Genomic DNA, 14,797 nt, shown 5'->3' on the forward strand with positions numbered 1-14,797 from the left:
ATCCTAGCCATTTATTACACTTCAAAATCTAATCTCAAACCATCACATCACATTTGTACATCAGGATGTACAAATAAAAGTTATCACTTATAAAAACCCATAACCCTTTTCTGTAGAAAAATTCATTACATTCTATCCCCTTGTGATGCTCATCTTTAAAGTGTTATTTTCCATGTCAAGAATATTTCTACTTGTCAAAAACGTCATACTGTGCAAAATAAACAGAAACTGCTGCAACAAATGCTTGCTGAACACTTTCCTCTTAAATGGAGCTGCAATTTTAATGTAGTATTGCTAATAAAGAAGATAGTGGGAAAGAAAAGCTCTTTGAAACAGGTAAAAATAGAAAAAGCTGAAAAATAAAATCATGTTTTATGGTGAAGAAGCTGATCAAAAAATCCCCCACATTTTGAAGTTTGAACTCATGTAATTCCCAGAACACTAAGAGATATTGTCATAGTCTAATAGGATCATATCTCTCAAATACTCACATCTCCTAATCTTCGCCACAGAAAATTGTTTTTAGACAAGGAAATTTCTTTGGACCCATGATTTAGCTTCAAGGTATAAAGTAAACAACACACTTTATAACATATGTCAGAGGACAGGGCAACTCTTTAATAAAGCCCCAGAGCTGGTCACAATATTAAATGTGGAAAGGCTGGCATTTCTCCATTATATATATTGAACTAGCAGTTCCTTCCATGAGAATGTTGATTATGGCTGCTTCACAGCCTCAATTAAGCACAAGCAAGCTTAAGCAAGCTAAATGTAATAAGGGTCCCTGAAAGCCCACATTATTTTCTTCAGCTGTAGATAAAGACCTCAGAGCACCCCAGTTAGTGGCTGAATGTCAGCAACTTTTCCTATTCACAGGTATTTGTATCTTGAAAGAACGTAAAAATATGTCAGGAAATACAGGGTGGGAGTGTGAACCTAATCTGCTTCTTCTCTTTTCAATATTGAATTCACTTTCTTATCTGTTAATGCTCAGATCTTGATTTTGGAATGAAGTTCTTTCTGCCTTTTCCCTCACAGCAACAAAGATTCTGTTAGGTTTCCATAAAGTGGCAGAAAGATGCATTTAAAAATATCCTTTGATTTTTTTTTCATAACCCTGTGCAACAGAGCAAGCCCATTCATCAATGCCCTTCCCCTTGCAGCCCGTGTGAGCCAGTTGTATGAGCAGGCAGTGGCTCCTCCTGCCCAGGATCACACAAGGAAGGCAAGCACTGCAAAGAGACAGGACCAGCAGGACAGGTAGGACAGAGCAGCAAGCACTGGTGCAAATGGAAATGACACAAAGGGTGAAGCCAAGCACACTGTGCTTTACTGACTGTCATTAAGGGCTGGAATCTAGATCCCTAGATACATATGGCAACGTTTTACTGTCTTGCCCTGTGATTATTTTGTCCCTCTATGGCTCTCTTTCCATATCTGAAAGATAATTCAAAGTTTGTTGGAAAAGTACTTTGCATATTTCTTGGATTGAATGATCTAATAAAAATGCAGATATAAGCGAACACTTTTGTGCAAACCATACGAGTCTGAGTCAGAAGCCACCTGAAGTGTTTACATAACATACTCTCACAAAAAGCATTTTCTTTCCAGGGTTATCTTGTAAATTTTTTTGTATTTATAGAAGACTACTAGTTTTCTTATTCCCACTACTCTCTCTTTTTTTCTTCTGGGTGATTCAGTCCGGATGGAGTAACATCCAAGTGGAAAAGCAAACTGGAAGAGACCAGGTAATAATATTAGTAGGATCAAGTTATTTTATGAGCCAGCTTAATCTGCTTTGGTAAAGAATGTTACTGATTTCACCAGGTCTTGGGTGATGGTGCAATGGCTTGCTTGCAAATAATGGGGTATTTTCTGCTCAACAGAAATGCTGAAAAAGTGGTTTGAGTCTCTTTCGTCTTTTTTTTTTCCCCAAAACCCAGCAGCATTACTGTTAACTTACACTATGCAAACCAAGGCTGAAGTCAGAAGCCCTTTGTTTTGTTTTCAGCTTCTGCCACTAGTGTAGAATATACTGTATATTAATATTTTCAAATGCTGACGCTTTAGGTTAAGATTCAGGTATTCCACAAATAAAAGCTGATTTTTTCAAATAGAACCCCAGACCATCTCACATGGTGGTGCTTCAAAGCTTCTCTAGGCAAAACTGTCCCAGCTCTCTCAGCCTGTACTCACATGAGAGGTCTTCCAAACCCTTAATCATCTTTGTGGCCCTTTTGTACACCAGAGAGGTCAAAAGTGGACACAGCACTCCATGTGAGGCTTTCCATATTGCTTCCTAATTATTTCTGATTTGCATGAGATAAAAAAGCCTTTTAGAATTTCAGAGTTACATTTTCATATAGCATTTCACACTGTTTTGGATCCTATTAAAAAATAATTTCAATATATAAATCTGAGCAGTCAGCACCCAAGAACATCATGTGCAATTCTGGCTCTAAAACCAGTGTTTAAACTCTCAGTATGATTAAGACTGATCATTTTATAGCTGATATTAGACCCTGCTGCAAGTCAGTGAAATTCTAATAGTGTAAAACTGGGCTATATCAAGCTGAAAACATGACTGATCTTTACTCTGGTCAGCCTTACCTTCAGAAGTTTGAACAGCTTCTTCTGTATCCACAGAGCCGTCAAGTCTTTCTGTGATAAAATAATGAAATTAGATGAGTTTTGTGTTCAAAATTTTAGCAATGCATCTGGAATACCAATTCTTAGCTTGAAGTGTTTGTTGGAAGGTTGGAAAGACACCAGTGGCAGTCCCAGACATGTTCCATGAGGTTCAGAGAAATGGAGTATGTTCTGAGGAGGAGCTCCTCATAGCAGGCAGCTTGCTGTCTGTCTCCATTCTGGCCAGTCAATTCTTAATCCACCTCCAAGAAAATTGCCAATTACAAGAATATTACTTCATGTGATGAACCACACAAGAAAATGCCACTTGCCTTTACCAAATCCACTTCTTGATGCACAATACTGAAAAACAAGATGAACTCAGTTATAATGCTTTTAACTCAGTTATAATGCTTTTTTTCTTTCTTTTCCTTACCAACAATGTGAAAAACATCCCTAGGAAAGAACTGGATAAACAGAAAGCTTTATTCGCAGCACTAATAAATGATATTTATGCTCCGTATTTTGAATCTGAATTTGGCAAAAACTTCTACCAACAAAAGGTAATGCAGCTGAAAACTGGATGAAGTCTGTTAGGCCAACTAGTATCTCCCATGCTCCCAAAGACAATTTTGGGTTTTTATCTCAACAAACCATTACAAAAGACAACCATGGCAGATGAAGATGGTATATGTTCACTGATAACAAACTCTGTAAAATTCCTTACATAAACTCTGGAGAGAGCCTGATTCAGGGCAAAGCTCAACCTCAGGATTTTTTTACTTACCCCTCAAACCCCTCTCCTTGCTTATTAGAAAGGGAATAAGTAAAACAAACACTCCTAATTTAGAGGTGATCTTGGGGGCTTTTCTACTGGTAAATGATGTAAGAGCATAAAGCATACTCAGAAATGTAGGTTGTAATCTGATGTAACTATTTCTACCACTTTTATAGTCACCACTTTGTTTCTGCTTATTTGTTTCCTTTGCATTCCTTTTTTAAAATTTTTTTCCCTTCTTTTTCTGCAAGGGGAGGAGGGTGTTTGCTGTCTGGTTTTCCTAGGTGTTTAGTTGCAAAACTTAAGCCCTCTTTCTTCCTTTTCTCCAGTTTCCTGATTTGGAAGCAATGTCTAAGGAACTTCCTCCACTTCAAAAAGAAACAAGTGAGACCTGGCCTCTGAGGCTGATAAGAGAACCCAGTGGAGGTAATCGACTGTCTGGCATCAGTTTTGTATCTTCTTCAGGAGGAAGAAGCCCTTGCAGACATCATTGAATGTGGAAGAACCATCAGCTTTGGATGCTAAGCTGAAGAATTGTGCTATGAATGAGAATTGGATAGATGAAAAATGCTCATCAAGAAACTTGAATGGAATAAATAAGAGTTAGGGGCGGGTGAGCAAGAACCAAGGAGCCAAGTTTAGAAAATAACTAGTATGACTGTAGGAAAAATATGGGAGATTTATTTCTGAAACTCACTGGTAAGAGGGAACTGGTGCAAAAGCAATATGGACTTGGAAACATGCAGGCTAAAGATAGACTGGAGGACATAGGAGGAAGCCAGTGACTCTATGACAGGAAGCAGGGAAAGAGGGATCATTATCTAAGCTTCAGCTTTTCAGATCTGAGAGGAATATTTCAGTTCTGTTTAAAAAGCAGCCTAACAAGCTATTGAAATTATACAGTGAGATTAAAAGTCATACACAGCAAAGACTCATATCAGGCAAATAGTCCTCTGTGGGGCTTTATCAGACCGCCACTAATTCCCATATTTCCTCATTTTCAATCACCATAAGACCTGTGCAGGATTTTCTTTTAGTCCTTTATGGCTTATAGTTCAGTTAGCCAGAGAACAAGAAATTACTAATCACACAATAGGCATTTTAGAGATCCCTGTGGCCCAGTAGAGCAAAACATTGCATGCAGATTTTCCCAGCCTCTCATGGTTATGTAGCAGCTTTCCAAGACTGTGTAAATTAAAGTGCTAAAGACTGATGTTGTTTTTCACATGTTTATGAAAAAGATTTTGATCATAAAAAACACTTGACTCAGTGTTCCATTATTTTCCCTTTAGCAGCTGAATTTCTTGGTACCACAAGTGAATCATCCCTTTCATCTGGCCTTCCCCTGCAGTATCCTTCCAAACAAGTTGATGGTTCCAGCAGCACAACAGGTACACCTGCCTTCCAGAATGTAGTTGGAGCAGCTCACTATCTTTTTATAACTTCTGACACAATATTTGCAATATGAATTTCAATCCACCTGTCACTTTTTCATGCTTTTGGAAATCTTTCCCTTCCAGACAAGACTGAGGGGGCAGAAGAGACAGCCTTTCAACAGAAAGTTCCAAGTCTGATGCTGGATGTTACAGGACAGACAAGAAAAGAGAGAGTAATATTACCACCATGCCTTCAGGGGAAAAAACCAAACACCATACCAAATAAAAAGGTAAAAAATAACATCTTTCTTGTCAATATTCATATCATCTGAGTCATCTCTTTTCCATAAAATCTTCACCCTGGAGCAATGCTGGAAGGTATTTTGAATCTATTTACTATAACATGGCTGTTGCAATTTATATATGTTTAGTGGCAATTCTAGAAGTACATTTCCTCTCAACTGCTAGGAAAAACTCATTCTGCATCAGGCACTTACTTGAAAGCTCTGTTTCCAAAAGAGCAGGTCTTCCCCCATTTTCCCTGAGACACCTCAAGGGCTTCATGCATCTGAAAACTCAAAGCAGTATAAATTTCCAGACAGTATTCTAAGTGCTGCTTCAGTTTTTACTCAATTAGGATGTATTTTTGTAATTCTTCAGGGTGAGTGAACAGAGGTTAAATATAGGTTAAGTAATTCTCTACCTGACTTAATGGCCACCAACTTTCTCTTTGTCTCATATTTTGTTTGCAAAGATAGAAGATCCTGCTTCAGGAAAGGTCAGCACATCTTCTCTTGCAACAAGACAGGATCTTACCAAATTCCATCTCATCCCACCCAGGGTGGTATTTGGAGTGCTAAAGGAAGGCTGCATCTATGCAACCATTGTAATCATGAAGAATGTTGGTGTGAACTTCTCAAGGTTAGTTTGAATTCTTAGTACCCTGGTTTTTATGTCTCCAAATAGATCCTGACAAAAATTAAGTACAGTTTCTCTGGAGCCACCACTCAGAGAAAGCACAGGAATTCTCACAGCCACTTCATAGGTCTGCCAGAGCTTTCCATAAGATGGAGCCATATCCTAGGAATGCCTCTTCTACTGCCTTTGCTTTAACAGCTTCTGGTGCAAGGGCATGCTGGTAAGGGGGGAATGAAATCAGCAGGATCAGTTCCAGAGCAATGCAAAAGTAAAGGTCATACCTGATCTAATGATCTTTAAAAAAAAAATCTGAGCAGTAGGAAGTTGCATTCACAAAAAGACTGAATCTCAGATGTGAAACAATCAGTAAGAAATGAGGAAGCAAAACTTCTGCTTTAGTTGGTACCATTTAATTAAAGATTATTTGCACAAAATTCATAGCAGTATCATGCTTCCTGCAATAGAATTACATCAAAGGACATTAAATAAAGATTGTTATGAACTTTTGGGTCTGCAACACACAGGTGTTTGCCAAGAAGCTGTTTGTACTTCAGCTACCTTTGAATGTGCAGATTTAAAATGGTGCTGTTTCACATTCTCTTATAAGGACCGGGCAGTGTTAACAAGCTCTTTGGAGGCTTACTTTGGCCCATTCATCTGCTCCTTTGGGTTTTTTTGTTAGAAACCGGAGCCTTGGCAAGAAGCCCAGGAATTGCTGTAGTCCAACTTGTACATTATGATGGAAAGGATGAACTAAGAAATTCTGCTGTCATTTAAAAAAGCAGAGGAAGAGCAGGCAGCCTTGATGAGATTTCTCCTGCCTGAAACAGTTTCTGGCAAACTGATTCTCTTCTCTTTCTGACAGGTTTCGGGTGAAGCAGCCGCCTCCATACACAGGACTGAGAGTGATGTACACACCAGGACCTGTAGGTTGCACAGGAGAGCTTCTGGGTTTTTTTCTAGACACAGCTGGCCCTCAGGCTAGCTAGGGCACCTTTCTGGGACAGCAGATGTCTGGGAATAGAGCTGCCAGGGTACAGTTTTGTTTAAGGTTACTCAAAGGGATGCTGTCTTCCACCGTCCTTCTGCCACCTTCAGCTAAGTGCTCCATGCACTCGAGTCTCGGCCTGTGCCAGAATGCAGAGGGATAAAAATGTTAAGTTCAGTGAAAAGCAGCAGGTCAAGCAGTGAAGTTATAGAGAGCTTTTTCAAAGCAAACAGGACTACTCTACCACTGCCTCTGAGTTTTGCCTTCTGCTTAGGGTGTTTGTTATATCTGCTCTGTCTTATGCCTAGACTTAACTTCCTGTCCTTAACTTCCTACCCTCAGGATTTGACCCTAGTAAACTATTGCCCCAATCCTTTCTTGTCCTGCTTCCAACTGTTCTCCACCTGAAGTTTTTTATCTAGCAAAGCACCATAGCACATTATCTCACTAAGTAGGAAGCTTTCATTCTTTCTGCTTTTGTTCAGTCTCTTTTTTTACCTGCACGCTATCTCTGAATAAATAGTGCTGGCCATGGCATCCATGTAATACCAGGCAATATCTTGCCAATGTATGGAATCAAGAAGCAATGACTTATGCAGAGGCAGTGCCAGAATGCAAATCAAACCTCCTAGTCCAGAGCCTTAGCCACAACGCAGTACTTGAAATCATAGGATGGTATGGGTTGGAAGGGATCTTTAAAGGCCCCAATTGAGAAAGAAGGATGGTGTAGAGGACTGTGTCAAAGGCCCTACAGAAATCCATCTAGATAGCTGGAATACTTTCCATTCTTTTCTCCTCACATCTGCCCCTTTTGTAGCTCCCTACCTTTATGTTCTTTTCAGAATAGAATAGAATATTTTATTTTATTTCATTTGGAAGGGATCTACAATGGCCCTCTGGTCCAACTGCCTGACCACTTCAGGGCTAGCCAAAAATTAAAGCATAGCATTAAAGACACTGTCCTAATGCCTCTAACACTGACAGGCTTGGGGCATCAACCTCCAGCTCCAAGGACAGCTGGAGGGGACCATGTATGAAACTTGCACCTTACCTGTGAGTCATTCTCTGTCTCTCCCAGGTGGCAGCAGGCTTGCAGGCTGAACTGGAGATAGAGATTTTTGCCATGCTGATTGGAGGGAAAGACACTGGTGGCCTTGAAGAAGTTTCCCATAATATTGAAATAGTAACAGAAACTGAAACTCTTCTCCTGCCTGTGAAAGCAAATATCCTTTGTTGTTTTATTTCTCACACACACCTCATAGCATCGACCCTGGGGATCTCTTCCCGTTGGGAGCCTCAAGCAGTGTTTCCAGTGTAGCTGTTGCAGTAGCAAGCTTTACTGTCCTTTTCAGAAATACACAGATGGGTGTTTTCAAAAGCACAACAAATGAATAATTTAAGATTCTGATGCCAAACACATTTTACATCAGAATAACGTGGTTTGAAAAGTGGGGAAAGGAAGAAGAGCAACTCAGAAAAATGTTGCTTTTAAAAACCAAATGAAAATTATAGGAACTCTTTCCCACCACCCCTCATGAAAATACTTTATTATGCTTTTTGAATCTATGGTAGCATCTGGTGGTAAACCTCATGAGCAACAAAATGATGTATCATCCAGATACTGAACAGGCAAATGGGACAATCCCTGCAGCAGCAAAGATGCAAGCACAGAATTGCATGAATGCTGCCAGAAATGAGCCTGTGTGGGTTCAGTGGGCTTTTCAATTGTTTAACTCATGACAGCAGTACAGTAAAAGAGCCAAGTCAGTAGCTATTATTTCTGTTTCCCTTGTGCTTCCGGTGAAGTTCTGTTTGACATTTAATCAAATTTACACTTAGAAGTCTGGGAGAAGGGATCCTCTGGAAACCTATAAAAGAAATAGCAAGGCAAGCTACATCCAAGCATGGCAGAAATGTCATTCAGAGTAAGGACAACCCTTACCAAAAAAAGGAGAACTTCAGGATACTCTAAACCTGACCAGAGTAACAGCAACTCCTCTGAAGCTTTATATGCTCTAGATGTGACATTGAAACTCCCCAAATTTACTTGCATTGACCCAAAGAAACCTTTCATACCTATAATTGCAGAGCTGATCTAGACAGCACCAGTGGCATAGCAGCAAAAGCAGCTGCTGTTCTGTTCCCATTCACCCAGTCCTCAGACACAGTTGCAGACCAGCCTCCAAACATGTGCCCTTCCCCCATATTTTAGCTGTTCCTTTAACCTTTGAGCTGAGGACACTAGTCCAGATTCAAGATGTTTCACAACCTTAGTTCCAGAATTCATTCCTACCTCCACAGGTTATTTTACTTAAATAAACATACCAAAATGGTTAGATCCTTAGCGTGGTATTCCACCTGTGCTAGCCAGTGACATTTATCAGCGACGCCCCGAAGGATTCCCCCAGGGAGGGATGGCAGCAGGAGTCCAGGAAGTTCCTCCAAGCCCCAGGCCACGGTTTCGGATTACACTCCCACGAAAGCTTTATAGTTAGTGTAAGCACTGGATGCAGTGACACCAGCTGTAAATTAAAGTACACTTGTTTCACCTAGTTTGCACTTCAGCAGCAGCATCCTGGACAAAGCTCATGCAAATGATGCACACTGACTTGGTTACTGTGACAAGAGAAGGGAAACACTGGATGACATTAACCAAAGCACTCACTACAACGGGACTGCAGGTTGTTACACCTGCTCAGCTCAGCAGAAGCACTCACAGCAAAGCCTCCTCAGTCCTGTCCCAAATCCTTCATTTGCTGTCTCCACATTAAATAAATCCTTGAACTTCCTGGCAGCTGGATTTATTACAGTTAAACCCTAATAAATCAGCCTCTCTTTAACATATTTCACTATCTGTAACCAAGTCTTACTGGTGACCCATTGACACTGACAGCAAGTCTAATAAGGGACAGGAGTCTTACAGATAGGGCAGCCTCAATGTGACAAGTGCAAATACACACAACTCTGCACACACAGTTTTATACAGCACATTTCTGTAGCCTTACAGATCCAGTCTACAAGAAGAATCACAGAACATCCTGAGTTGGAAGGGACTCACAAAGATCAGGTCCAGCTCTGCACAGGACATCCTGAGAGCCACATCATGTGTCTAAGAGCATTGTCCAAACATTTCTTGAACCCTGTCAGGCTGGGTGCTATGATCACTTCCCTGGGGAGCCTGTTCAGTGCCCAGACACCCTCTGGGTGAAGAACCTTCTCCTGATACCCTAACTCACTCTTCCCTGACACAACTTCAGGCCATTGCCTTGGGTCCTGTCACTGGTCACCGAGAGATCAGTGCCTGCCCCTCCTCTTCCTCTCATGAGTGTCCTGCCGACTGCAGTGAGTTCTCCCCTCTGTCTCCTGCAGGCTGAACAGACCAAGTGACCTCAGCCACTTCTCACACTTCCCCTCAAGGCCCTTCACCATCTTTGTAGCTCTCCTTTGGATGCTTTATAAGAGTGTCTTAGAAGGGTTAAGTCTTCCCAGACAACAAGAAAGCCTTACTTGGAACTTCTCACAAAGCAGCAGTCAACATGTTTAACATTAGACTGGTGTTCACCTCACCCCCAGGAGCTCAGGCACTCTACAACACGATTGATGGTGACAGCTGATAAACAGGGAACCCTGTGGATGCCTCTCCTCAGCTGAACAGTCCCTGTTTGCTTCATATGTGTAACACTGACATAATCTTTTTCTTTCAACATAAACATCTGTAAGCCTGCCTTGTTATCCAACCAATCAGCAAAGAAATTCCAGCTGTATCTCATTCCTCTCTCCTCTGGAGAAAAAGAAAAGTGACCACATCAGTCAGTTCTCAAAAACTTCACAGACGTGTACCTCTGACTGCTGCTCTAGGACTGCCCACTATACATCAAGTATAGCTTTATTTTCTGTTTAAATATCTTCTTACCTTTTCCAGTGTGGAATTCTATCCCCAAAGTAACACACAATTATAGTCTAGAAAAACAGCTGGTTTAATGCCTTCCACCTTAGGGATTTACCACCTGCAGCTCATCGTGAAGGAAGTTTAGACAAACTTCTCTCACTCCATGTTGAAACCTAAAAGAAATACTCACCCAGTCAGTTCACATTTTAGTGAGACACCCCCAGTCCCAAGAGAAGTTCTTATCAGGGCCATCTTCCATGACAAAGCACAGAGGGAGAGAAATTAATTACACAGTATCCTCCTCTCACATGTCTAATCCAGCTAATCAAAGCTGCTGCCACCACAGCCAAACCTCCCTTCTCTTCTGACAGTGTCCTTTTGTGAACTGATTGACAATTCCTGCTGAAGCTGGCTGCAGCCATCCCATGCTACCCAAACAACTGTGCCCAATGCCTCTTTGAACATTCCTCCCCTCAAAGTCTCCTGGACTCAAAACCATATCCAAAACCATGTCCACCTCAGACATACCAAGGAGCTCTGGATTGGTTTAGTCTCACAAAACATGGAACACCAACACTCCTGGGTTAAATCCTGTTATTGATTAAATAGTCTTGTTCAGCCATCCAGAACAGAAACAGTTGAGTCACTGCAGAGGCACTCTGAGAATTTTCTGAGTTTCTATCACCTTTCCCAGGTGGTTATCACCAGAGCCAGTGATTCTTTCTACTGAGACCGAGAAACCTCCCCGCAATATTAAACTTGATCACAAATTTGCCACACCTAGCAGAGACCAAAAAGCAAAAATCACTGATCAAGCATCACCTGCCCAAACTTAGTCCTATCTCATTAATTTCCTTAGTTATTTCACATCAATATTTGAAACACTTCAAAAATATTCTCTTAACATGCTCAGAATTAAATATCACGCAGGAAGCTGCCCATGAAAGGCTTCAGTATTCCTAAGCAGAGTGTCCATCCTGAATGTGTGGTTGTGATTTTTGCACCATTCAATTTGTGCAATAAAAGCAAGCCCCTAATCTACTTGAAACCCAGGTAAGAGCTCCATCTCATATTGTTGTTCCCTTCCAACGGCAAAAGGCCAAATCTGAAGCCAGTCTGTAGCAATCACAGTGCTCACACAACACTTGCAGAGAATCTGGACATAATTAATAGGTTTGGTTCAACAACTGTACAGAGGTGGAGCTGGGATTTCTTCTTTTCTTCCTTCCATTCATGTTAATTTTCTGTCTTCTTCCACTACAGGTTAGAGCCCGAGAAGATCAACATGAGGATAAGCAACACTGAAATGCCTAGATTTTAGTTCAAACTTACGGAAACATGCAGTGTAATTTTCCCATTCATTTAATCAGATTAAATGAAAATAAATATTTTGCCTTTTCCTTGTTAATGAGAAAGGTGGTCCAAAAGTTGCACAATCTCCTGATGTGGCTGTCTGAAATGTAAACAGTGAAAAGATTGCTGTATTTCAACCCTACTACAGAGCAGTGCTTCATGGTTCCCACAAAGTTTGTTTTTAAAAGGGATTAGGTTTCTAATAACCTGTGCTGAGGCACCTGAAATCTTTTTCAAGTACTGGAAATGCACCAAGTTTCAACACAGTCAACTGTGATTCTTCAGGAGCTGCTGACCTGCTCTGATCTTCTAATTCCTAAGTTTCTGTTTGCTTTCACAATCATAGGCTTGCCTTTCTGTGTGCTCACCTACCTTTAATAAGCTGCACATACCAGATGGGTGGTGTGAGTACACGAAGTTGCACTTGACAAGAGAGGGACCCTTACACCCTCTTGTTCACAGTCAAACATGAGCACCTTCAAATGTTCACCTGCTCATCTCTCTTCATAGTGAGACACTGAGCCACTTAGAGATGGTTTTTTGCCCCTCCTTGATCCCACCTACATAGCAATGACTAAAAGAAAGGTCACAGGCTATTTCTGAGCCACCATATTTGTGTGCCCAAGTGCAGCTCTGCTTCTGGTTTATGAATTCATTTCTCACAAGGTCCTTTCCTGTGCTTCATCCTTTTTCCAACATGTGACATGCTGAGAGAGATGGGGAATTTTCCTTGATACATGCAGATGATTTGTTGTCACAACACTTCACAGTGACTGAGAATCCCATGATTGGCCATTAACAGCAGCTTTCACCAGTGTGAAACATGAATGCCAGTTCTGAACCATCACATCCACACTGTTAGGTGAGATACATATTCTAATAATACAGATTTAAGCTTGCCCTGTACTTGAAAGTGCTTTCCTGCTCAGGTTTGTAAATCTAGGGAATTTCACCCAAGAAAGGGCAAAGTGATGTCCTAAGGATATTAGAATTCCTATCAGAGGACTGTTGGCACAGGACAGACCTCTTCCATTTAAAGCACATGCTGGCCTCTGTCAGTAGCCACCCAAGTACTGCATTAGTACAGACCCACCACAAGTGATGAAAATCAGAGAACCAGAGGGAAACTTCAAGAAGGCAGCCTGTATCAGCAGCTAGGGAGAGACAACAACTTTTCAATACCTAAAAGACGTTTTCTCCAAGGATTCTTCCCTCACACCAGTGACAGCAAACAGAGACAAAAGTGTAGGAATTCCACCTCTTCCAACCCAGATCAGAGGATATCTGAGTCATTATAAGATGACTCTGCATCCCAAGCTATTCTTCTGTATCACCATTTACATACTTCCCATCAGTCCCTGAGTTCATGTGCCCATGGCCATGATTTTTTCTTCCAGGCCTCCCAGGGGATCATCAAATAGCAGTTCATTATACAGCATCCATAACATCTGTTTCCCTGACATTAAGGTAAACAGAGGCACAGCCAGCCTTCCCCTTTTGGTATCCAGTTTTGGCCTCTCTGTCCTCAGTCACCTCAGCTGAGGGCGCACTGTGGTGTCACAAGCCAGCTCTCCATCTGTAACACTTGTATTTCCAGCAGGCTGGCCATTTCAGCAGCAGATAATGTGGATAACAGATGTCAACTGACTTTACCAACAAAATGTATCATCCTACAGTGCATCCTCTTCCTCCTAGTAATCCCTCCTAGGAGGGTCTATTTTGGGAGTAGCAAAGGAAAAGAACAGAATAAAATGAAATAGAACAGCCTAAGTCAGGATAGAGAGACGTCTGAATGCAGCTGTTTCCAGATGCCTCTATAATTATAATTTCATATTTGTCCAGATATGGATGAAACTTGTGATTCAAGTGAAACAACTGGCAGAGCTGTATGAAGACTGCCATTTTTATACAGTCTGAAAGCCACCTGGAAATGGAGCACGTGCTCCTGTGAATCACCCAGACTCTGAAGAGGCAAGTGAACAACCATCCCCTGACAAAGTCACTTATGAACAGCCAAGGTACGGTTGTTACACCTGAGGTGCTGCCTGGAGAATGACCAGCTGAACTGCTGGCCTTTTGCATAATTGCTAGTAATAGACAACCTGAGACAAAGACAGCAGTCAGCCACAACTGGGATGCAACTAAAAATCCACATGAAACTCAAGTCAGAAGTTCAGCTTTGAGTACCTAAGCCAGACATGTGAGCCCAACACTCAGCAAAGTATCTGGAAGCAGCCCCCACCACATCCCCTAAACCAGTGAGACTTGACCATTGGTAAAAAAAACACAGCATGTGCTATAAATTAATAACAACAGCAGCAGAGACTTGTTCACTCCATTCTGCCCCACTACCCCCACTGTGAAAATAAATCATTTTATCTGACACAGGACAAGTACAACATTGCAACCAATCAGTGCAATTTCTAAAGCCTGGAGCAAGTAAAAGGCAAACAATGCAGGCTTCTCACACTTGGTCTGCCAGCTCTCGAGAAAAACACAATCTGGGATGGCAGGCCTTTCATTTGCTCCCACTGATTTTATTCTCTGTAAAAAATCTTTTGAAAACAGACACACAGGCCAAAGCAACTGAGGATTTACAAAGGAAATACCAGGACAAAAGACTATGGACAAAATTGTCTCACAAAGCAAATATAAATATGCCTTTAATAGAGTGCAGCCATGTTTCTCCCTGTCCCACTAGAGTGAGTGATTGTAGCTCAAGTCCTCACACTTCAGCAGAAACCACAGAGCTTTTTCCACAGGCCACAAGCCACCAGTAGGTGTCAGTGAAAAATCCTGCCAGGATTTTAATCCTGGATAAAGGCATGGTCTCACCAGCAGTCCTGTGCTGGATTTCATCGAATCAA

The 14,797-nt window shown here is 41.4% G+C and overlaps 1 protein-coding gene across 1 annotated transcript in view; it reads left to right on the top strand.

Annotated features, from left to right (window-relative positions):
* SPAG17 (sperm associated antigen 17) overlaps window positions 1–13,882 on the top strand; it is a 90,039-nt gene extending 76,157 nt beyond the window's left edge. The window contains exons 38-48 of the mRNA XM_054269887.1: window positions 1,164–1,260; window positions 1,701–1,748; window positions 3,089–3,191; window positions 3,736–3,832; window positions 4,699–4,797; window positions 4,927–5,072; window positions 5,537–5,703; window positions 6,566–6,626; window positions 7,767–7,920; window positions 9,056–9,184; window positions 11,841–13,882. Coding sequence (XP_054125862.1) covers window positions 1,164–1,260; window positions 1,701–1,748; window positions 3,089–3,191; window positions 3,736–3,832; window positions 4,699–4,797; window positions 4,927–5,072; window positions 5,537–5,703; window positions 6,566–6,626; window positions 7,767–7,920; window positions 9,056–9,183 — 1,100 coding nt within the window. The 3' untranslated portion in view covers window position 9,184; window positions 11,841–13,882. The remainder of the gene's footprint in view (window positions 1–1,163; window positions 1,261–1,700; window positions 1,749–3,088; window positions 3,192–3,735; window positions 3,833–4,698; window positions 4,798–4,926; window positions 5,073–5,536; window positions 5,704–6,565; window positions 6,627–7,766; window positions 7,921–9,055; window positions 9,185–11,840) is intronic.
* The last annotated feature ends 915 nt before the right edge of the window (window positions 13,883–14,797 follow it).

The sequence above is a fragment of the Melozone crissalis genome, unplaced genomic scaffold (assembly GCF_028551555.1).
Source record: "Melozone crissalis strain CALT ecotype California unplaced genomic scaffold, PUWL_Pcris_2 ptg000008l_1, whole genome shotgun sequence".
Lineage (NCBI taxonomy): Eukaryota > Metazoa > Chordata > Aves > Passeriformes > Passerellidae > Melozone > Melozone crissalis.